Source organism: Pygocentrus nattereri, chromosome 23 (assembly GCF_015220715.1).
Source record: "Pygocentrus nattereri isolate fPygNat1 chromosome 23, fPygNat1.pri, whole genome shotgun sequence".
Classification (NCBI taxonomy): domain Eukaryota; kingdom Metazoa; phylum Chordata; class Actinopteri; order Characiformes; family Serrasalmidae; genus Pygocentrus; species Pygocentrus nattereri.
The window spans coordinates 33,893,170-33,916,702 of NC_051233.1; the positions used below are offsets into that span (position 1 = coordinate 33,893,170).

The window sequence follows — 23,533 nt, forward strand, 5'->3', positions numbered from 1 at the left end:
AAAAGCCAGTTTTTTAATTTGCAATGTAAATTTTGGATTTATTTATTTTAGTTACTGAAGGTTCATTTCCCCCCCAAAAAAATAGAACACATTTCTGTTATGTGCAAAGTGGGAATCTGAAGATCAGCATTTTATTAAAAATTTCTAACTGTTTATGCTTAAGGGGGGATTCAGTTCTGTGAGCTGAGTAATCTAGTCACAGAATTTGGGTCAGTGGGGCAGTTTAGCCTCCCTAGCCAGTGGTACAGCATTCATACACTGATGTTTAGAAATGTACTAAGGTCTAAAGGTCAGTGGATGTAATGTTATGGATGTTGAAGAGGTTTTTAAGTACACACATGTCTGTGTTTGTGTTTTAGTATTTATTTCCAGCCTTCCTCGTTCTATGTGAGCCCCATGGAGCTGGAATCGGTGGAGAATGGAGGCGTGGCTGTGCTGACTGGCAAGAAGGTGAAAGCGCTGACCTCAGCTCTTTCTCAGTTTGCTGCTTCTGTTCCCTCAGGCCAGGATCTGACCCTTCGGATAAAGTCTAAAAAGTATTAAACTCAGCACAAATGCTGTGTGGGGATGTGTTGGTTACTGTGTGTGTTTGTGCTTGTTCTCTAGGTGGTGCATATGGATGTCAGGGGTAATAAGGTTAAGCTGAGTGACGGTGCAGAGATCTCCTATGACAAGTGCCTCATCGCCACAGGTAAAAAGAAACGTCCACAGCCCTGTCTGTGTGTTTATTAGTGGTGTCAAAGTTACCAATGAATTAATAGCACAAAGCCTAATTTGACTCCAAGCCCTCGAGACCTAGTTTCTCTCTGAATCCCTGTTGGTTACATGGTCATTTCATTCAACTTGCTGCTGTCAGAAAAAACCTCGTTTTTCAGTTTTTGACATAATTAGATAATTAGATAATACCTGTTGTCTTTTCAACTTTGTGTACATTTCATGGTGAATGGAGAAAAAGAAACGACCCATAATGACTTGTACAGACGTCTGGTTCCATTGATTAAAAGTAAAGTATGTTTTTTCCTTCTTCTGTCAAGTTAACGTTTTGGAGATACGAGGTTTTAATCCGACAACAGCGAAATACAGCTTTTGAACTGTGAGCTAAAAGCTCTCCTCATAAAACCATGTCATGAATATGTTGATCACCAAAGTAAGAGGTTCATCTACAAGCAGAGTTCAGCACTGATGCCTTCAGTATCAGTAACATCAGCACTGGAGGACGCCCTTTAGCAGGCTGCACTGGACAGTGCTTGTCGGAGAATTGTGTGTGTGTGTGTGTGTATGTATATATATATATATATATATATATATATATATATATATATATATATATATACACCAACTGGCATTGGGAAGGAAAAAATTAGGGTCAGATTTGAGTGTTTAAGACGAATGTGATCAATGATAATATAAGAAAATGCAGTTATTCGTGCTGAATTGTGTTGCTATATGTACATTATCATATATATTTTTGGAACAAAGACTTGTGTCTCCAAAGAAGCACATTTACAGGAGAAGTCTTAACTTTCAGTAGCAGTTAATGAGATTAGAGTTATTCTGTACCTTTTCTGATGTCTGTCTGTTTGTCCTGACATTTTTGGCACAGTGTGAACAGCAGCATCTGTTTTTTAAATCACTAAAAAGATGAAAAAGGAGACACAAAGTCAATGGAACCAGAGTTTTTTCTCCAGTAATTACGGCTCATTTCTTTTGGTTCATTCGTCATGAAATTTACACACATTGTAAAGGACCAAATTTCAACTTTCAAATAATGTCAAAAACTGAAAAACGACAGAAGATGGAAATACGAGGTTTTATTTTGACAGCATGTATATGTAAATAAATCTTAGAATAAAAACCTTTTAAAAACTCTAATGTTACAGGAGAGTTGACCGTGTGAAAAGGGACATTGTTTCAAAAGTATGTTTAAAATAATAAATAACAGTGTAGATATGAGGTTTTGTTCTGACAGTGATGTGTGTGTATATACACAGTATGTCCAAAGGTTTGTGGACACCCTCGTTAGTGAAGGCCACTCACAGCTGTCACAGTGCACACAGAATTAAATACACTTCATAGAAAGCCACTGACAATAAAACAGGTGGCTGTACATGAGCCTGAGGTCAGTGTCAAGCTTGAGCTAGAGGACTGATGGACCTCTATCCAGTACCTTTAGGATGTGTTGGAGTGATCCAGAACTGACCTCACTAATGCTCTTATGTCTGAATGCAATCAAATCCTCACAGCAACGGCCCACCATCTAGTGTAAAGCTTTCTCAGTAAAGTAGAGGCTGTTGCTGCAGTAAAGGGGGTCAAAGTCCTGCTTAAAACTCTTGATTTTGGAAGAATCGTTAGGTAAGCAGGGGTCCAGTAACCTTTGGCCATATATTGTGTGTATAAATAGATATATTCATATTTACAAACACTCATACAGGTGGCATCCCGAGGAATCTTCAGGTCATTGAGAGAGCCAGTGAGGAAGTTGCGAAGAGAACAACGCTGTTCAGAAAGGTGTACACACACACACACACACACACACACACACACACACACACACACACACACACACGCATGGAACTGCACTGAAGTATGCAGTCAGGCTGAAGTGCATTGGTAGAAGTTATGATTGAGAACATTACACTGAGATGTTCTCACGTCTATTTTTATGGTCCATACAGTTTATTTTTTCTTGAAGTACTGATGATACGACTGTTGTTCTCAGAAATTCATATCATCATGCAATTAATCTACTAGGGCATATTGCCAGTTTGCCCACCCCAGAAGTCGCAAGCCAAATGTAAAGAAGAGCCATTTGGTCTTTTCAACAAAATCAAATCACCTTCAATCAAACCCACAACAGTTTCTTCATTTGACCAGCTCTAAATTCGTCTCACTTTGTGCTGATTTCCTAGTATAGGCTAAAAAATATGAACAAAAACACAAACTTCTGTTGCAGTTTTTCCATTCACCACATGGTGGCAGCTGAGCAGACCTGCAGCTTTAATCACTGAATGAAATGTAGTCAAGACGTCAGACATAAAGCCCAAACTAAGCACTGAAACCTGGTGATTTTGGCGAAATTGTCAAGTTTTTATCAAACCAAATCCCATCAGGCATGTTGGGTTGTCGCTCTTGAACAACTGAAGTATTTATTGATCCAAACTTCTGAATGAACCATCCAACAATACATGAAGCCTCAAGCCTCTTTTATGTAGTGAGGAAACACGGCAGCTCAGCGAAAGCTCCGATTCTGTGCGCCCATCTTTTGAAAACTCATTGCGAATGATATTTGGGCCCTCGGGTATTTTGATATGGTACGATCTGCAAAAAGTTTGGACACCACTGCTCGACAGTGAGCACACTTCTGCACACTTTAACACACAGGTACTGTTTATTCACTGGATTTAACACATTGAAAAAACATCAACACAGGCCACATTTTTATTTTAGTTTTGATCCAATATGTTAAATAACCAGTAACTGCGTATTAGAAAGTGCAGACTTGTGTTCACTGTCGAGGACAACCACGTCACTTGACCAAGGGCACCCAAACTTTTGCATATGAAGCTCGCTGTTGATACTTGGAGCTGATTTGCTCTGTCTGTGTTTATTATAACCTCTAGAGGGCACTGTCTGTCTCATCTCCTGTATGAGCCACGTGCCACTCTATGAGCTCTGACAGCGTTTCTGTTATTTATTTATTTATTTATTTATTTATTAATTAATTAATTTTTTCCTTTCATTCACGCGTCACTAAGGCATCAAAGCGTCCAACACCAACTCTCATGTTCTTCTTTTCTTTTTCTGCACATCACAGGGGGATGTTTTTGCTCTTAACTACCCCAGCAGCCCTTTGTAACGTGTTACATTACTGCACTTTTTTCTCCTCCTGTTTTGCCCAGATTGAGGATTTCAAGGCGCTGGAGAAAGTATCACACGAGCTGAAGTCCATCACCATCATCGGGGGAGGCTTTCTGGGCAGTGAGCTGGCCTGCGCCCTGGGCAGAAGATGTGAGTCCAAACACCATCGCTGTGCTGTCAGTCAAACGGCTGGAATCAGGTCAATGCATCTGGATCGCTGCTTTACAAAAAAGAAAAAAACAAGACAAAGATTAGTCACTGTGGGTGTCCCTCATTAACGCAATGAGGAGGGAGGCTAAGATGCTTGTTTTTAAGCTCTGTGGAAGTGTGTCAGCGCCCAGAACTCAGAAACGCTTTAACGGGACATTCTGGCCAAAACGTGGAGTTGAATAAGTCGATTACCTTGTTATGCAGTGTTTTTTAGTACTATATAATATCCAGCCGCATTGGTTTGGAATGAATTCTATAATTTTGTTGTTTTCACGTTTGGTTTTTTTTTTATTCATCATCAATCTCACACTACGACACCCAGCATGCATTGCGTGACCCTTATTAGGTAAATTAAAACACAAAAACCCCTTATTAGGGTCACCTTAGCATTTAGCCCATCCGTGAAGTGAAGCACCACATACACACTAGTGAACACACACACTAGGGGGCAGTGAGCGCACTCGCCCGGAGCGGTGGGCAGCCCTATCCACAGCGCCCGGGGAGCAGTTGGGGGTTAGGGGTCTTGCTCAAGGACACCTCAGTCATGGCTGGTTCCCTGACCTCCAGCCCACGACTGCCCCATGTATCACACATCCATTGGGAGCCTCTGTGATGTCAGCCTGTCCTGACTGGGCAGTGTGTTCTGGCCGCTTCTTACAGAACCTTTTTGAAAAAGTATTACAAACAAACACAAGAACCCTTTCTGGTGCTATTTAGAACCATTTTCAAAAAGGTTCTGTATACAACCATATACAATACTTTCTCCACCAAGCTGAAGAACCATTTCAAAGCCTTGCAAAGAACCATTTAAGCATGAAGTGGTTCTATGTAGAATTCATGGCTCTAAATAGAACCGTTCTCTTTACTAAGGAACCCTTAAAGGACCATTTTTTAAGGCTCTGAGTTTCTCTAGAATCGTGTACTACACATCAAAGCCACCCTGAATAAATTTGATTATGTTATAGTGATTTAATTATGCCGACGTTTTGGAAAGTTGGTGGGATTCCCCTTTAAGCAGGAAGCACGTGTTCTTTGATTTAGCTGGAACCGTAGTTCTGTTCTCCGGTGGCTATGCTAATAATGCGCCCAGGCTCTTACCTCAGCCTTCAAACAAGCCGTAAAGAAAAAGAAATGCGCTTCTAGAGAAGTTTGAACCTTTTTCAGGGGAGATTTCTGGAAAATCGGGTACGGATGATTATGATAAAGGTCCGTTTCACAGACTCAGCAATCTATTTTGAGGTTTCTGAGACTCCAGTATAAAGACTTGCTCTGAAGCAGCTGAATCTCTCCATCTCTCCCCTCCCTTCTTTTCCTCTGCAGCTGCTGATCTGGGCCTGGAGGTGGTCCAGATGTTTCCAGAGAGAGGGAACATGGGCAAGGTTCTACCTGAATACCTGAGCAACTGGACCACAGAGAAAGTCAAGAAAGGTGACAAGTGCTACGTTTGCCAGCCCGGTTTAACGTGTTTGTCAGTTTTCCTGAATATGTAGTTTACTTTTTTGCTGCTTTAGCAGTTTAAAGTTGTCTCAGTGACAACAGCAGGCCTGGACTGACTTTCCTGACCTTTTGACCTCTGGCAGAGGGCGTGAAGGTGCTGGCAGAGGCTGTGGTGAAGAACGTCAGCTATAAGGACGGACAACTGGAGATCAAGCTGAAGGACGGCCGAGCGGTGAGCGTACGGATGTGGCGGGGAAGATGAATGAAAGTGGTTATTTAAAACACTGATATCTGAACTAGGACTGCACTGTAATCGTCCTCCTTATTTTTTATGATTGGTCAAAATTGGCACTTGATTTTTGTCTTTTTTTTTTTTTTGGCAAAATTTTGATAGAGATGAAGATTAAATATGCCTACAAGCTAGTAAACGGTAGTAAACATGAGGAACTGAGTAAAAACGGTCAGTTCAAACCGTTTGAACTGCAGCAGAGTGAACCGGTCAGCTGTGTGAATCTGTTTCTCATTTATAATCTCAGTCTTTTCTGTAGACCGAAAAAATTCACAAGCAGCAAAATAATGAAGAGTAATAAATAATAATGGATTTCTTTGTGTTGGATGACCGTCCGTTCTGCTGATGAGGACGTTGGCTTTCATGGCGCACACTGTTCCCTGCATACTCTAATCATTTTAGCACATTTATTTCAAGTGAACCGTTTTTATTTATCGTTTATTTTCCTGAGTACATCCTGAATTTCAGGTGCTGAATATCAGGTGCTGAATATCACCTTTCTGAACTCGAAGTGCTTGTTTGCTTCCTCAGGTATTCATATCAAATCGATTGTGTCATTTCTTGTAGTTTCTCCATACATTGTGGACATAGAACCGCAGAGAATGGGGCGGCGTAAACAGCTGATATTACTAAATGACCACATTTAATAACTGGATATATTTCTATCTAAAAGGTGACAAATATGTACAGATGAGTTATTGCTCTGTACGTCAGCCTATAGTGTTGAATCACCCACCTACACCTGAACGATGATCCACTAAATCCACCCATCCATCAGGTATAAGTCACCTCTTACACCAGCTGCATGCGGTAAACAAATCTGAAGTCGGTTTTATTTCGGCTATAATTAAATCCTATTTTTAAAAAAGGGATTTTTTTTTAAACCCCATTTTCTCATCATCGCGATGGCCACAGCACAAAAACTGAGTCCTGAATGGTCAGCCTGTAAAAATGCTTCAAATATGCATCACATATCTGTTGGTCATTTTCCCAGGTATTAGCCATTTACATTTACCATTACGTTGACCGTATATAGTCTGTGTGTGTGTGTGTGTGTGTGTGTGTGTGTGTGTGTGTGTATAGTGTCTTATCTGCTGTGTATCTCTGTTTTTGCTGCAGGTGAAGACGGACCACATCGTGGCAGCGGTGGGTTTGGAGCCCAGTGTTGAGCTGGCCAAATCGGCCGGGCTGGAGATCGACTCTGATTTCGGGGGATTTCGGGTCAACGCTGAGCTGCAGGCGCGCTCCAACATCTGGGTGGTGAGTATGACTCACAGCCTTTCCCACCAATCTGCATACAGCACATTCGTCATGTTCCTCAAAGTGCTGAGGGTCTGCTGCCCTGTGGAGATCAGTGTTTTCCTGCTAATACACCAGAAAAGCCCATTAACCCAGTTCACTTCAGTTTTATTATTTTTACAACAGATATTGCTTCAAAAGCAGCTTTCTAGAAATTTATATAGACCCCATATAGACCCTGGACCCCAAACATTGCAATAAAGCCCCCCCAAAAGTATGATGTTACCTATGAGAACATGCGTATTGATGACCTGATTACATTAAAGAAGGAATATGCTGTGTTGTTCAGTGGTGTAACCCTATATCTGTGACACTGTGTGCACAGGCAGGAGATGCAGCGTGTTTCTATGACATCAAGCTGGGCCGGAGGAGGGTGGAGCATCACGATCATGCGGTAGTCAGTGGCAGACTAGCCGGAGAAAACATGACCGGGGCCAGAAAACCCTACTGGCACCAGTCCATGTTCTGGTACGCACAAGCAGGCCCAGTGCATTGACAGGACTGTAACTGTGTTTTGGGGTCTTTTAGGGCTTTGTGTGATGTAGGCTGTAGTGTGCGTGATGGACCATCTTCAATCATGCACATGTCCCCAAACGCACCATGAGCGAGCCCTGGGCACAAACATGAGCTTGTCTCATCACTTAACCAAAATGATGTAAATAAGAGCGATAGTGTTGTTTTTGTAAAAGAGCTTTACAGAATTGTGTATATTTTTCGTGACAGTGCTGCAGTTCCCCAAAGCTTAACAGCGTAATTATGTGATTAAGTTAATTAAGTGACCCTTATTAGTCCCACAACAGGGAAATTCCACCTCCGCATTTAACCCATCCGTGCAGTGAAACACCACATGCACACACACACACTAGGGGGCAGTGAGCACACTTGCCCGGAGCGGTGGGCAGCCCTATCCGCAGTGCCCAGGGAGCAGTTGGGGGTTGGGTGTCTTGCTCAAGGACACCTCAGTCATGGACTGTCGGCTCTGGGGATCGAACCTGCGACTTTCCGGTCACAGTGCCGGTTCTTTAACCTCTGGAATCGATTCAATGACTTATCAATTTGGTAATAATTATCCAAAACAGCCATGAAATTGATCAATAGAATTCATCAAGCTTTTTTCCTCTTTTTCATTTTGTTTGCATGAGCATTCTGTGTTTCAGTCCTTGATCTGAATCTCCACTCCTGGCTTTTCTTCAGCGCTGAGAGTGACTCACTTTGGCTAACTGGCTTTTCCAGGCATTAAGTGCTTGTGCTGTTTTGTAATGCAGGAGTTGGGAGGAAAAAAGTCTGATTTAGTTTTCCCCCAAATGTAGTTCATCAGCCAAAACGTGTTGGTACCAGCAGGTCTATTTGAGATTACTTCCCAAGCCCACATGGTTTGAGGTGGGCGTGCGATGGTTTAGGCGTGCACTTAGCACTAGGCTAATTGATGAACTTCCACTACTTGGTAGCTGACTTGCAAAGCTAGAGGAGCAAACATCAGATACCAAACATGCTTTGGCTGATCGCCTACAACTGGGATGAGGGCGGGAAATGAAGTAAACTGGATTTTTGGCTAAAGGGTCACTTTAACAGATTGACATGTATCTGTCCATGTGTGTAGGAGTGATCTCGGTCCTGATGTGGGATACGAGGCTATTGGAATAGTGGACAGTAGTCTCCCAACTGTAGGAGTGTTCGCCAAAGCTACTGCCAAGGACACACCCAGGGCAGCGACTGAGCAATCAGGTACACACACGGATATGCACCACAAAGTATTCGGACACACACACTTTTAGAGAGCCTGAGCCAAGTTTAATAATAAAGGAAATTATTTAGCTTTGCAGTAAAATTAAACACACAAACATGTACAGGATCAGTGAACACACACTGAAGGTGATGCGTCAGTATGTTGCTGCTGTCATTATGAGTTCCGTCACAGGTCACTTTAATAGTATATGATGTGTACAATCAGTACCTTTAGACTTCACAGCTGCATGGATCCTAAAAAGGTTTAAATCAGTCACAGTCAGCTGAGTTCTGTATTACTGTGTTAAGTCCAGTAAAATGCTTGTGCTGATAATGGAATCATTTTTGAGGTGGAGCAGGGGGATCACTGATGAACCTGGTTTAAACTGAGCAGCTGACGCTAAACAGCTCAATCATTAATATCACAAGCTTGAGCTAAAGTGCCTTCTGAATGATTCACTATAAGACTTCAAATGTAAGACTGAAGAGCGTCGCTTGAATCTCCTGCCCACTTCAAACGGCCATGGTGTGGTCAGATCGGCCTGAGGCAGCGTTAAACTCGGGCTGAATCTCAGATGGCTCCCTGCTGCCTGTATAGTGTGCTATATTATATATAAAGTTATGAAATTCTAACATACTTTTTGGTGGAATTCTTGTTTATTCCCAAAGTTATTCTTACATTATGTGAAAAATTGTGTATAATGATGATTTTTTATGTCCGGTGAGGTGATTTTTCTCCGCGTCGTGCCAGTTAATCTTACATTTACCTGTGGTAAAATCACTGTAACGCTCAGCTGCTTCTGGCTTATTGCTTTAGTCATGAGTAGCTGATTGGATGTCAGCCTGTTTAGACAATCTTATTAGTTTATTTTATAGCAGTAATTTGATTTTATTTTCCTTCCTTTTCATTCCTGAATGAAACAAATCCCTAAAATATTGCTCAGTTAAAAAAAATCGCAAATTGCAACTGTAACACACTCACACACACACACATACACACTCTCACACACTCTCACACACTCTCACACTCTCACACACACACACACACACACACACACACACACACTCTCACACACACTCACTCACACACACACACTCTCACACACACTCACTCACACTCACACACTCTCACACACACTCACTCACACTCTCACACACACACACTCACACCACACACACACTCTCACACACACTCACACACACTCACTGACACACACTCACACACTCTCACACCACACACACACACACTCTCTCACACTCTCTCACACTCTCACACACACTCTCACACACACTCTCACACACACTCTCACACACACTCACTCACACACTCACACACACACTCTCACACTCTCTTACACACTCTCTTACACACTCTCACACACTCACACACTCACTCACACACTCACTCACACACACACACACACTCACACACACTCTCACACTCTCTCACTCTCTCACACACACACACACTCTCACACACTCTCACACACTCTCACACACTCTCACACACTCTCACACACACACACATTCACACGCTCACATTCACACTCACATACACATATTTACGCTCACACACACAATACACACACTCGGACACACATATACACACACACATTCACACTCTCACGCACTCTGTTACTGATTTTGAACTTTATGGTGTGTATTGAGGAACGGGTATCCGGTCAGAGAGTGAAACGGAGGCGGTTGCCGGGCCGATTGCCGGGCCGATTGCCGTGGGAACAGCCCCTGCCCCTCCCCCACAGCAGAAGGAGGACTACGGGAAAGGAGTGATTTTCTACTTGAGGGATAAAGTGGTGGTGGGCATCGTGCTGTGGAATGTCTTCAACAGAATGCCCATTGCCAGGAAGGTAAACAGCAACATGCTCTGTCCATCATTCACTGTTCTCCATCCATCCTTCCACACAGTGACTCCTGTTCATCACCTGTTCATCACCTGTTCACGTCCCCATATCTGTCTGTAAGATCGTTACCCGTTCATTCAGATGTTCTGTTTGTTGTAGACTGTCTACAGAAGATTATTGTTATTGTTACCATATATTTTGCCATACATACATCAGGGGTGGGTGTGGTTATGTGAGCACACAGACATCCACTCCCGGTGTCTGTTCGTTAAATCTGTTAAATCTGTCCGTTACAGCGTAGTTTCGAATAAATGAATCGAGTGTGTTGTGATTTTTAAACACACAAGCAGCTGATATGAACTCAGATCTATCTCTATTTCTACCCAGAACACATCGATAAATCTACTTAGAACTTAGATAACTCACTAAATTAGCCTAAAAGTCAAAGCTAAAACACTAAATTGGCTTAAAAGTCAAAGAGAAAACAGTAAATGGGCCCAAAACCCAAACATATATCACTAAACCTACCTAAAATTCAAAGATCAATCACTAAATTAGCCAAATTTACATCAAATAATCACTCAGTCCATCAGGCATGGATTACCTGTTATACTAGCTGTACACAGTAAACATTGAATTGTCTGTCTTTTATTTTCTTATTCAAACCAGTGTAAAATATTTAGTTTTTTGGTGAACTCAATAGTATTTGTTTAAAACATGGCTGTTCAAGTAGCAATAAATCTAACACATTCATCTTTGACATTATTGTTGCACCAGTCTTCTATCTGCCCTTCTGCCATCCCAAGTTACGGAATTCAGCTTCGGTCTGTTTGAAACCTCTTCAGATCTGGTTCGTTTGTGGTTGTTTTTAGATCATTAAAGACGGAGAGGAGCACGCTGATCTCAACGAGGTGGCCAAGCTGTTCAACATCCATGAAGACTAGAACTCAGACGCTGGCTGGTTCCAACATGCCGTCCCTCCACTTTGGCCTTGAACTCTCTCAGAGCTGCTGTTCTGCTTCCAGCCCTGATGGGGGCACTGCAGCCACAGTGTGCTCATGGACCCGTCAATTCAGTACTGTTCACTGTCTGCTAAGGGGGGAAACCCCTACCTGTCGTTTGTATGGAAGCGTTCTATACTTGTTTTCTACTGAGGTCAGTAAATGTACATTTAAATGAGAACCGTGAATAATTAGAACTTCCCTAGAGCCACACCCACAACCCGCACCCCTCTCTGTGTGTAGTAGTGAAGCGTTAAAGCCCCAATCAGGAGCTGCTTCGTCAGCCACTCGGCCCCCACAGGACTGTCTCACGGTTGAACGACGTCTGTGTTTGAATGTGGTGTATAAAGGCCTCCGTCGTCGTCCTCGGAGCTGTAATATCAGTTTAATTGGGGCTTTAAAAACCTGCACAGATTCCTTCCTCGTCCTGCCGGAGCCCAACTGTCCCTCTGTTTGCAAGACTGAAATAGCTGGAGAAAAAAAAAAAGGTTAAATAAATTATTTTTAAACGTTCAGAACAACTGAATTTTTCACTTGACGTGTTTTCATGCGCAACAATCAAACGACCGTTATCTGACCAACAGTTATCAGATCACTCGAGTGGTCATGTAAACGGCGTAGCCTGAGGTCTTAAATCTGAATATGCCCTTATCTGGCTTCATGTATTTGGAATCTGCATTTCAGACATTCCATTCATTTTTCTCTGCATTCATCAGATAATATTCAGTGAATTGGGCTCAGCCTGTGTGCCCAACATCCACCGTGTGAAGTGAAGACATGATCTAGAGATGTAAAGTAAATGAAAGGTCATTTGAAGCCCTGTATACAGCTTACAAATGGACATTCCACTCAGTCATTGCGTTTAACTCTTACGGACTTATTTAAGATTCATTGAATTAACTCTGGTACTACCATATTTTATGGCTGCTGGTGGATTTCACTCTGGAACAATTGGATACTGGTGGATTTTACTCGGTTTTGGCTTATTTCACTCAGTTACTGGCAGAATTCACTGGATTTTTGGTATATTTCCCTTTTTTTAGCACATTTCATTCAGCCAATGGCATATTCCACTGTAGGACACCTTTTAGCAAACACTGCTTACCTATGACGTTATTACTGTACTGTACTATATTAAACCCAACAAAATTCATATTAGATCACGTGGCTTGAAGATTACAGTCAGTCTAAAGTCTTTAAGGATAACAGGCAAACCTCTGAAACATCAGCCAGCATTAGTAGCTTAGTCTAATAGCATATCTTGTATCTTTTAGCTGGAAAACAGTGAAACAAACCACAGAAGCAAACAAACCAAACACGTCCTGGCTGACAAGGCAAGAGGAGTAAAATATGCCTTTAATCAACTTTCGTTTGAACGCAGTTGAGAAGGAAAACCTTTAAAGGGGAAGGAAAGCATATATTCATTCATTTCAATATTAATAAACAATAACAGAAGTGAAATATCGTGTTAAGTAGTTTGGGATCATGTCTGTTGGCCTGTTCATCATAAAATTTTGTCAATGCAAGGATAGCATTTTTTTTTTTTTTTAATTATGAAAGAAGTAAAGAAGAGGAGATGGAAGCTTTTTGCGTGACCGTGACGATGTACTGCATGCAGGAGGCTTCCAGCAGCTGCTGAGTTGGTGTTAAGGCTATCGTGAAGCTTAATGATGCGTCTGCCGCAGCGCAACTCTCTCCGTTCCCATGGGAACTGTGGTTGCTCCAGTAAAATCTACCCACGCAAATGTGTGTATACACACACGCGAACGCGCTGCCCGGCCCACTGGCCTCCTTTACCACTCTGGCATGCCAGATACAGAAACCCAGACACTCTGGAGACTCTGGACTCTCACATGTTCCTCACTTAAAATATGCTCAGAGTTCAAGAGGATGTGCGGATTGCATTCATATCACAGTTGATTCACATCAAACTTCAGTCGAGAAGAACCTCTAATGTCTTGCTGGCTTCTAGAGCCTTGATGAAGCTGTGGAGATGCTTACTGAATCTGTAATTTCTCTTTATAGTACACATACATAAGCATGAGCGTTTGCTTTGGCACCACGTCGTATGTTATGTTAAATAGCGCGCTGGTTCAGATTCAGCCTGTGGGGTTCTTTCATTACTAACCTAAATGTGCATTCAGAGTCAATGAGGTTGTCTTTATTGGTTGGGGTTAGAGATGTAGGCTACAGTGGGCCTTGGTGATGGAGCAGTAAAACCAGTCGACCCCCCCAAAGTAAAGTGATTCTGTTCTTTGCACTCTAGATGGTCAGTAACCCAAAGCTAATCAGTAATTTGTCATCATTTCCAAAGACTGTGTAAAGTGTGGCTTGTGGCCCAAAGTTGGCCTGTAAGGTAGTTGCCTAACCCCCTGAGTTCCTTCTACTACAAAGTTTGTACACACCCCCAGTTAAATGACATGTTTTGTCAATTTTCTAGGTAAAAATACTTAAACATAAAAGAACTTAAACATAAGCATTTTTCTGCAAATATTAGAGCACAACTTATTTGTTTGCTCAGTCGAACACATTGGAAAAAATAAAGCGAAAGATTTAGGTGGTTGGTTGGTGTAGTGGGTATCACCTCTGCCTTCAACACTGTAGACTGGGGTTCAGTCCCCACCTGGGTAACCACCCAACACTGTACCAATAGGAGTCCTTGGGCAAGACTCCTAACACCACCTCCCTGTGTTAAATGATCAAATTGGAAGTTTCTCTGGATAAGAGCGTCAGTTAAACGTGCCATGACTTTCTGCACATTACAATTTTCCCCAATATGAGAAATTCAGAAATCAACAGTATTCGAGCTTCAAAGTGTGCAGACGTGTTCTCCGTAGAGGGCGTGCTAACTTATTCTCACTTAGAAAATCATTTGAGCAGGGGTGCGCAAACTTCTGCACACGACTGCATTTTTAAATGTACTTTTTATTTGTATTATTTTCCTTTGAAAACGTTATTTTTTAAGGATTTTGTTTTGAGGTATTATACAAAAAGATGTCTAATATCTATGACCTTTGACACCATGTGTGTCCTTGACTGCAACCCAAAGGTAACAGCACTTACGAGCTTATTCAGCGTAGCAGGCCGCAAAGGAACAAGGAGAAGAGGATATATGGAGATCATTGATGTTTAAGGAACCAGTTGGGAGCAGTCCCTGGCTGGAGGTCGGGGAAAGAGCCTTATGACCGGAAGGCCACTGGTTTGATCCCCTGGGCCGACAGGATGTGACTTTTAAGATTAAGTGACCCTTATTAGTCCCACAACTGAGAAATCCGTGAAGTGAAACACCACATCCACACTAGTGAAGACGCACACTTGCCCGGAGTGGTGGGCAGCCCTATCCACAGCGCCCGGGGAGCAGTTGGGGGTTAGGTGTCTTGCTCAAGGACACCTCGGTGCCGTGCTGTCGGCACTGGGGATCGAATCGGCGACCTTCTGGTCCGGGCATGTGTGCTCACTGCCCCCTGGTGTGTCTTCACTAGTGTGTACGTGGGGTTTCACTGCACGGATGGGTTAAACGCAGAGGTGAAATTCTCATTGTGGGAGTATTTGAAGAATCTGCATGTGAAAACACAAGGCTAACAAATGGATAGTTAGCTGATTGTCCCTCTGGTCCTTGGCCCACCATAGAGATGCCATTTAGGCCCACAAAGACAAAAGATTTAGGCACCCTGGCCAAAACAATATGAGGCAAATAGCATCTGTAGAGTTTTGGGTCTTATCCTCACTTCACTTTACATTGCATGGCATGAATTTATTTTAAAACAAGCATTTATTGATATTAGCGTTAGCAGAGATGTTATCAATGTTGCCAAAATGCTCCGTGGTATTCGGGGGGTCCAGCGTTGACCAGCTAGCAGTTCTTCTGGAAATGCTCTGTTCTGGTTGGGTAATGCGATCATCCTCACTTTAATAGAGATCTGACACGTTTCTGTCTTTGGTTTGAGAAATGAGGTGCAATTCAGTCTCTGGTGAAATTGGGCGAGTTTTAGACCTGAGAAGATGCTACAGCATTACTGTAAGGTTTCTCAGAGGTATCCTGAGCATAGTTACAGTTGCTAGGTTAGAAAGGATCAACAGGGAGAAGTAATTTGCTACAGTGCCAATCTGAGGCCGACCAGGAAACCAGCAAAGACCAGCATATATTGTGCTATTATGCTGCAGCAGGACCATGCTCAGTGACCAGCTAAACCAGTACCAGACCAGCATAAACCACCATGAAATGCATGCAAAGACAGAAACTTGCTGATTACGGGTGAAGCATTTTGATTTTGAGACCCCGATTGGGTCAGTTTATAGGGAAAGTCCTGCCCTTTAAGAAAAAGAGCCAGTTGGCTTGCCGGTAAAGCCAGAGAACTTGCAGAGAGGAGAAACTCTGTAAAGTTTTCAGGGTTTTTCAAACCCTAGAGGGCGCTCCTGAGCGAGTCTGAAATGGACGGGTTAATATAGAGCATTTGAACAAAATCATAGTTTCTAAACTGTAATGTTTTAATATAGAATATACAGTCATTTTCTGAACAGCATCAAACACTTTATATTTTTAAGAACTGGAGTTCTAGGAGTTTAAATCCGCGCCTCATGTCGTCAGTGAGCGTGAACAGCCGATGAGCTGCTCCGCTCGCCAACTAATCAGCACTCAGTAGCAGTAACGTTAGCATCCTGCTACCAAAAAACAGCTGTAACAAAACAAAAGGGAACATATAGGAGAGTTTTCTTTGCTTTTTTTTGTGAAATACATCCATCCTACTTTTTTCTTTCTTTCTTTCTTTTTTATTTTTACCCATTTTTTCTCCTCAATTTAGTCGTTTCCAGTTCCATCTGCTACTTAGGACTCAATCACACGATGCGATCAACTCAGGAGGGTGAAGGCAGCACAGGCTTCCTCCGAGACCTGTGAAACCAGCCACCAAAGTCACGGGACAGCTGAGCTCGCTCAGAGGGAAGCAACAGCCGCCAGATCTGTTAGCCAACAGTCGCCTGCCCTTAGTAGTATCGCGTTGAGTGATGGAGGGAGACGGGGGGCCAACTTACCCACCCAGAAAGAGTGGGGCCAAGTGTGCTCTCTTGGACTCCCGGCTACGGACGGCTGTAGGGGATCATACGGCCAATGCTTAGACGGCTGCGCCGCTCGGGAGCCCCAATATCAATAATTATGTCAAATGCTTTGCAAAAATATCTGCAAACGTTAAACCATGTCACTCAGCCCGAGGGCATCGCTGCATTTACTGAACTGCACGGAGCCTAATTTTAAGGCAGAATGGAGTTTGACGCGTAGCAACTCAACGCCACTTTAACCTGAACTAAAGCTAGTTGAAGGTCCAAAAATAGAGCAGTGTATCCCCGGAAGTGTTAAACTCCAGCCCTGGAGAGCCACAGCAAAACGTTTGTTTTCCCTGCGAAAACACACCTGCTTCAGCTAATTCGCAATCTCGTAATGAGTCGACGCAGGGAAGCACGGAGCCATGCTAATGCTAAGTCACTCAGCTGTGATGCACCAGAAGCCCCAGCTCATTTTAAGGTGGCCCTGAGTTGAGACTCTTCTGAAACATGAGATGAATGTAATACACAAACATATTTTGAAAACATGCCATTCACTGCCCAGACCGTACAGGGGAGCCCAGCAAAAACAGCCCTTTTGAATTTGTTATGGTTGTGACATCACAACCTTGAACACATTCTAAGCCTATGGCAGTTTAGCCCCGCCCATTCCTGTTGAAGTGATGCAGAGTGTTGTTCGTGCAGGAACTCTGTAGTTGCTGGAGTGGAAGACGATTCAACGTATTAAACGTTGTGCTGTTCCTGTCTGTCGGGAAGCAGACAGGCCACGGCATCTTTCCAAGCGTTTTCTTATCCTAAGGATATCGGTCCCAGCTTTGCAAGGAATTGTTCAGAATTCCAGACTGGACAGCTTTTTGAATGAGACACTCAGAGCCAATCAGAACGGTGCTCATATGCATATATCAGTCTTAAAGGCACCGTCACTAAAACAGCCTGTTTAATTCTACGGGATAAAGAGAGCTTTGAAAGGGTTATTCAGGGAACCAAGTGATTCTGATCAATGACAGAGATAAAACAAGTACAGGAAGCTGAACGATGTGGAGAATCTCAGTGCATGAGGGTTAAAAATAAAGTCGTCCAGTCAACAGAAGCTACAGTCACTCCAATATCAAAGCCGACGCGTTGCCTGGTCCTTCCTCAGTAATGCCTAGCTGTACGTTTCACCATCCCAGCAGCTCTTCAGTCAGTGCACTCGCTCACTCACTTCCTCGAGTGCAGTTCTGGCATGTAAGTATGGAGATGGAGGCCATATGGAGAACAGCCATGGTTACAGTATGTTTATGATGGGAGCCAGATGCATTCTCTCCAGCTGCGTCTCTCAGTGGGACAGTAAGGGGACAAGCGTGTGGCCAAAATTCAGACTTCACATGGCTGCTTCTGCTGCTTTAACTGTAGACAATATTCTGTCAGAAGCCTCTTTGAGATTTCCTTACCAACGATGCATCACTGGCACTGTAAGCCAAAATCATCTAACACAAGTTTTTATTCTGACTCGATTCCGTTGTTTGACACTATGACACACTGTTATCCGTAAACGTGGACAGAGGTACGTTAGCATAGCTAAAAGCAGCAGCAGGATAAATTCCAGCCTGAACATTCGTCTGTTTTTGTAGATTATAATAGAGATTGCTTAGCAACTTGATGCGATGTGAGGTAAGTGTGATGATTTGGGCAGTTTGGGTGATGCTGGTTGGTATGTTCTTGTTAGCTTCTATAACTTGTTAGCCACATTAGCCATGTAGCCGTGGTGTGAAAGTCAAGAAGCAGACCTGAAGCGCCAAATGGCTCCATCTGCGGAAGCAAGAACTGCATACGTTTCGAGGACGCCATGGAATCTTCAGTCGGAAGTTTGCCAACTAGGCTCACTACTCTGGAGTTGGCTACGCGTCCAGAAACTCTCTGACAGACTAACATGTTGGCCCGTCATCCGCTGTAGAGGACAGATGTCTGTGGACTCACTGGACGGCGAGTCCTCATGAGCCAACCCAGTGTTGTACCGGTTAGCAGTAGCTCATTAGCTCCTCTCAAGAGGTTCCTTTGGTTAGCTGTCCAACATAAAAGGCTACTGATGTTCCTCCGCTGTCTTTAAACAATGAAACATTGCTTAATTTTAACCTCCAGTGCCATCATGTTAAAAGTCTTTACTAATTTTGGCTAAAATCTGTTTTTTTTTTCTTTCTTTTTGTTGTTGGTCTTTCCTTCCTTGCGATTGACAGGATTTCTGTTCATTACCTCTTAGAAATACTAAGAAAACCGAGATGCAGTGCCCTCCCTGTGCCCTATAAATGATGCCTATGAAAGTGTAGGGCAGTGCCATCGTAGTTTTACGCACAGGCCTGCACCCGCACAAGAAGGAAAAGACATTCTTAACTTGTACCTGAAGTTGAGACTTTTTATTCCAAGTAATTGTGGATCATTATCGTAAAAAAAACAAACAAAAATAAAATAGAAAGCAATAAAAATGGAGATACGAGGCTGCAACAGTGCATTTTATGGAAAACAATGTAAACAAACTAAACAACACTAATGTTTAATGAGAAAAGGTCTGTTAATATGCGATTTCTTATCCCTTACAAAACAAAAACATTGTGTTGATTTTGTTAAGTAAACTTCAAGTATATAAAGTTCAAGTATATTTCCTCAGTGTAGTTTGTGTAGTAAATTTTATAAGCCGCTTATCCTCCTGGGTTGCGGGGACTTTATGTAATACTTATACTAATATCAGTGCACTAGTAGTATCTTCTTGTAAGTGCATTGCTTCTTTACTTCTTGGGAGTAAACTGGCCCAGTTTGTAGTTTAGAGAAGTTTGCTTTTATATACACTTTGAATACACAAGTAGTTCACATCTGACTTTTATTTTGTACTGCGGCTACATTGTGAGCTACACTATAAGTGAAGTACTCGTTACGTACTTCTATCCCACTTTTTAGTTTCTGAAAATATACTTTAAAGCAGAGGTCACTATTAGGCAGAGCGAGGTCCGAGTCCGGACTCAGATGCTGCCCTATGTGGACCTGTAACCAATAAACTATGGAGAATTATTTCATTTCGATGGGGTGTTTTCTATTTTAATCAGCGTAGCTTTTCTAGCCTTTACGGTAGGTAATGCATGCTTTTACTTAAATGCCCTACTTCTACATTATACATCATCACTGTAGCTTCTTACGTTTCACCGAAAGCCAAATATCCCTAACTTTTTGTGAGTAGTGGACGTTTGACAGTGGCAGTGGCATCTTTTACAACTGTCCTGTATACTTGTCAATACAGACCAAGTGTTTGTTTAGTATATTTCTGATAATATCAAATTTCTTTCTTGTAAGGGAGAGTTGGACCCCAAGCAAAACCAGCAGGAGCTGACCTTTTTGACCTCAGTAAGGCCATGCTGTGCTGTTCTTCTTACATGCTGCTTTAGTGTGTGTGGGTGGGAGTGCATCCGTCCATTCAGGTCACTGAGGAGCTCTGTGGAACTGCTGTGTCAAAACTGAGCAGAGATGCCGGCTTGAAGAATGAGGGGAAAAAACTCACAGACGCTGCTGCAGAATTCACTCAAGCACGTGAACATCACTGACCCCAGCACTGAGCCCGTACTCGCAGAAAGCAGAAGAAGAGTGTATTTATGTATGCAGGCCTTTGTATGACACTGCAGCACATGTACGCACTTCACCCTGAAGCACACGGACTGACGTATGTGGGTGTAGAAGAGAGCATAAGTATGTGAGGTCCGAGTGGAGCTGCGAGAATCTGGGCCTGATGGGCATCAGTTGGAATCGCTCCGCAGTAGAAACGCTCAGATTCACATGAACACTGGCCTAGTTACCCACATGGACTCTCCGCATACGCAGCTGTAGCGCTGCAGTGTTTGGCTCTAATCCTAATTAATCTCAGCTGAAGTTTCTCACTTACCTTTCTGTTCCTCCCTTTCTCTCTCTTTGATTCCCTCTGTGCGTCATCTATCCGAGCTCCGCCCACTAATACGTTCCATCATAACAACTGTTGTCTGGTCAAGTCTCATTCAGCCAAACTAGCGTGCAGCACAGTTCTGCTCAAAATAGCTAAATGTAGGCAGAAGCTGCCCTGAACTCCAGCCCAAGTTCTCAGAGCTCAAGCTAACGTTAGCATAGTTTACAGCCTGGCTAGTTTTGATTAGCTACATGGTCCAGCTCGGTAGGATTTCCCTGGAAATGCAGTGCTCCAAACTGCCTCTGGAGGCAACATCAGCAGAAAAAATGTACTTCTGCAACAAGCCTAAGATCACCATGTGCAGTGCCAAGTGTCGGCTGGAGTGGTGTAAGGCATGCCGCCACGGATTCTGGAACAGTGCAGATGTGGAGTGAACATCTTTGGGATCGGAATAGCATCCAAATTTGGGATTGTCCAACAACACCGACCACACATATTAGCACAGACTCACTCCAAAATCTTGAAGAGTGAAGGCTGTTACGGTCGTAAAAAGGCCTGATATTGATGCATGTTGATGCCCATGGTTTTAGAACGGGATGTCCAACAAGCTCATATAGGAGTGATGGTCAGGTGTCCACATACTTTTGGCCATTCAGTGTATTTCAGAGGAGTTCAGCATCTGCCCATACGCTTCTATTATTGAGCTTTAGGTCGTTGGGTTTATTTACTGGGTTCTTTTCTGAGTACAGCTGAACACAGGAATAATGAGGCAACCAATGGTGTGACAGATGCAGCAGTGAGAGATTAGCTTGAAAGATGCGGAAGTATTACTTTAACAAGAAAGAACTGCCAGGGGAAATAAACTATTACAATGGTGCACTGTTCTGATTAGTTTTCTCCTCCAATCTCACTCCCGCTCTCTTTCTTTTCCATCCCCCGTGTAGCCTTAGCTTTTCCAAGCCTCGGGTCTGAAGGCTACATGAAATATACATCCAGCCCTGAGTCCGCAGAGACACCTTAAACTCGCCATCTGCTCTGAGGCGGCGACGTGACCAGGCCGCCTGTGTGTTGTGTGCGTTTATTCTCCCAGGTCACTTCGTATTATGAATGCTGTTTGGACAGTAGTCTGTGCTTTAGGTCCACCACTTGCACAGTTTTAGCATGTTTGGCCTATCAGTGGGACTCTAAGGGACCCTAATGTATTAAATTCAGAGGGTCTTTAGCTTTTTATGCTTGACATATACGTTCACCGTCTACTTGGACTTCGCCTCACTGCATCATTCCTGCTGCCTTCTTTTAAACAACTCACCATAATGGGCAATGCTGTATATCGTTGCTGTCCAAAGAAAATCTCCAAAATAGTAAGTTTACAGTAGTTAACTTTCCAATGTATGTGAATGTAAAGGGGTTTCATTCAAAGTGATTTTAGGGCATTTCTATATGTCCAATCATATTTTCACACCACATAAAGCACAGCTAGTGTGTTGAAATGATGTAGAAAAATAAAAATCAATAAAAGGAGATGCGTGTTTGTTTTGCGCGGTGACCATATTCAGAACCTACTTTCTATGGTTTTAATATTATTTCTATTATCTGTTTATCACATTTGTAGATTTATTATTAGGGTTAGTTATGCATAAAGAAATGACAGTTAATTATCCATCATTTGCAAAAAAAACAAAGTTTCAACAAAGTAGTAACTTTACAGGCAAAAATGTTCCTTTTTTAACTTTTAAGGCAAGTTAAATTATATAAATAATAATAATAATAATCATTTATATAAGTAACATATACGTAAATAATTATTTATATTATTTTTATTAATTTTTTTGGACAGTGATGTACATGAAGCCAGAGACCACCCTTTATTTATTACTATGAATATAATTCTATTTATTCTAAGTATAATTTCCTCCTTCATTAAACGTGCGAGTGCACAGGGGGAAGAAATCACGGGTGAAAGAGAGAGAATAAGACCGATAACGGAGCACAGAGGTGTGAAAGCAGAACGCTTTTGTAGTCTGGCTCATGTTACTTAGCAAGATAGCAGCTACTCTGATAGCATTAAAGGCAAGTTGACGCTTTAGGAGCGCCAGTTATTTTGGTCGTCGTTGGATACTTAATTAGTTCCACCTTGTTTAGTTAGAAAAACCTTACTAGAATCACCGGACTTAGCCAAAGAGTGTAGTATGTAAAGAAATGTTACTAGCAGCCAGTGGGTAGCCAGTTTATTCTGTAAATAAATAAAGTGACCAGTGAGTCACACAAGCAGGGTCGGTCAGTTAGGGCAGTCTGCAGAAACGCCCAGGACCACTCCTTTTATATTTCAGGTTAAAACGGTCCAGATCTCGTAGAGGCTTTATTGCTACAGAGGAAAACTCCTTTACCATCCATCCATCCATTTTCCAAACCGCTTCTCCGTCAGGGTCGCGACTCCTTTACCACTCACTAGAAAATAAGCCGAATCACGGTTTACACACCACAGGTCAATTAGCCAGTGTTTAGCAGCATTAACGCATCAGACCCTGCACTGGTGTACAATCACCAACATCAGCTGAAAGAGCAGAATTCCAGTTAGATGAGCTGGAGGGAGTCATAAGGAATTGAAAAGAGAAATGAGAAAAAGAGCAAGAAGAATAGAAAGGCACTAGTGACAGTGGTGGTGGTAATGGGGAGGATTACGATGATGCTAATGACTGATGAAAGTAATAATAGTGATAATGATGATTGTGATCATGGTTCTGATTATGATGATGATGGTGATACTGAAGATGATTGTCATGGTGATTATGATGATGATGCTAGTGATAGTGATTATGATGATGGTGATTATTGTGATGATTATGATGATGATGGTAGTGATAGTGATTATGATGATGGTGATCATGATGGT

At 42.6% G+C, this 23,533-nt stretch overlaps 1 protein-coding gene across 5 annotated transcripts in view; it reads left to right on the forward strand.

Annotated features, from left to right (window-relative positions):
• The window catches only part of aifm1 (apoptosis inducing factor mitochondrion associated 1), a 35,864-nt gene extending 23,661 nt beyond the window's left edge, over positions 1-12,203 (forward strand). For 4 of the 5 annotated variants that reach the window (XM_017721876.2, XM_017721879.2, XM_017721877.2 and 1 more), the window contains 11 exons: positions 360-450; positions 607-691; positions 2,432-2,508; positions 3,900-4,008; positions 5,389-5,496; positions 5,649-5,737; positions 6,914-7,054; positions 7,419-7,561; positions 8,694-8,818; positions 10,487-10,686; positions 11,553-12,202. In XM_017721876.2, coding sequence (XP_017577365.1) covers positions 360-450; positions 607-691; positions 2,432-2,508; positions 3,900-4,008; positions 5,389-5,496; positions 5,649-5,737; positions 6,914-7,054; positions 7,419-7,561; positions 8,694-8,818; positions 10,487-10,686; positions 11,553-11,624 — 1,240 coding nt within the window. In that variant the 3' untranslated portion in view covers positions 11,625-12,202. Of the gene's footprint in view, positions 1-359; positions 451-606; positions 692-2,431; positions 2,509-3,899; positions 4,009-5,388; positions 5,497-5,648; positions 5,738-6,913; positions 7,055-7,418; positions 7,562-8,693; positions 8,819-10,486; positions 10,687-11,552 lie in introns of all 5 variants that reach the window. The other variant, XM_037533409.1, reaches the window with a different exon arrangement.
• The last annotated feature ends 11,330 nt before the right edge of the window (positions 12,204-23,533 follow it).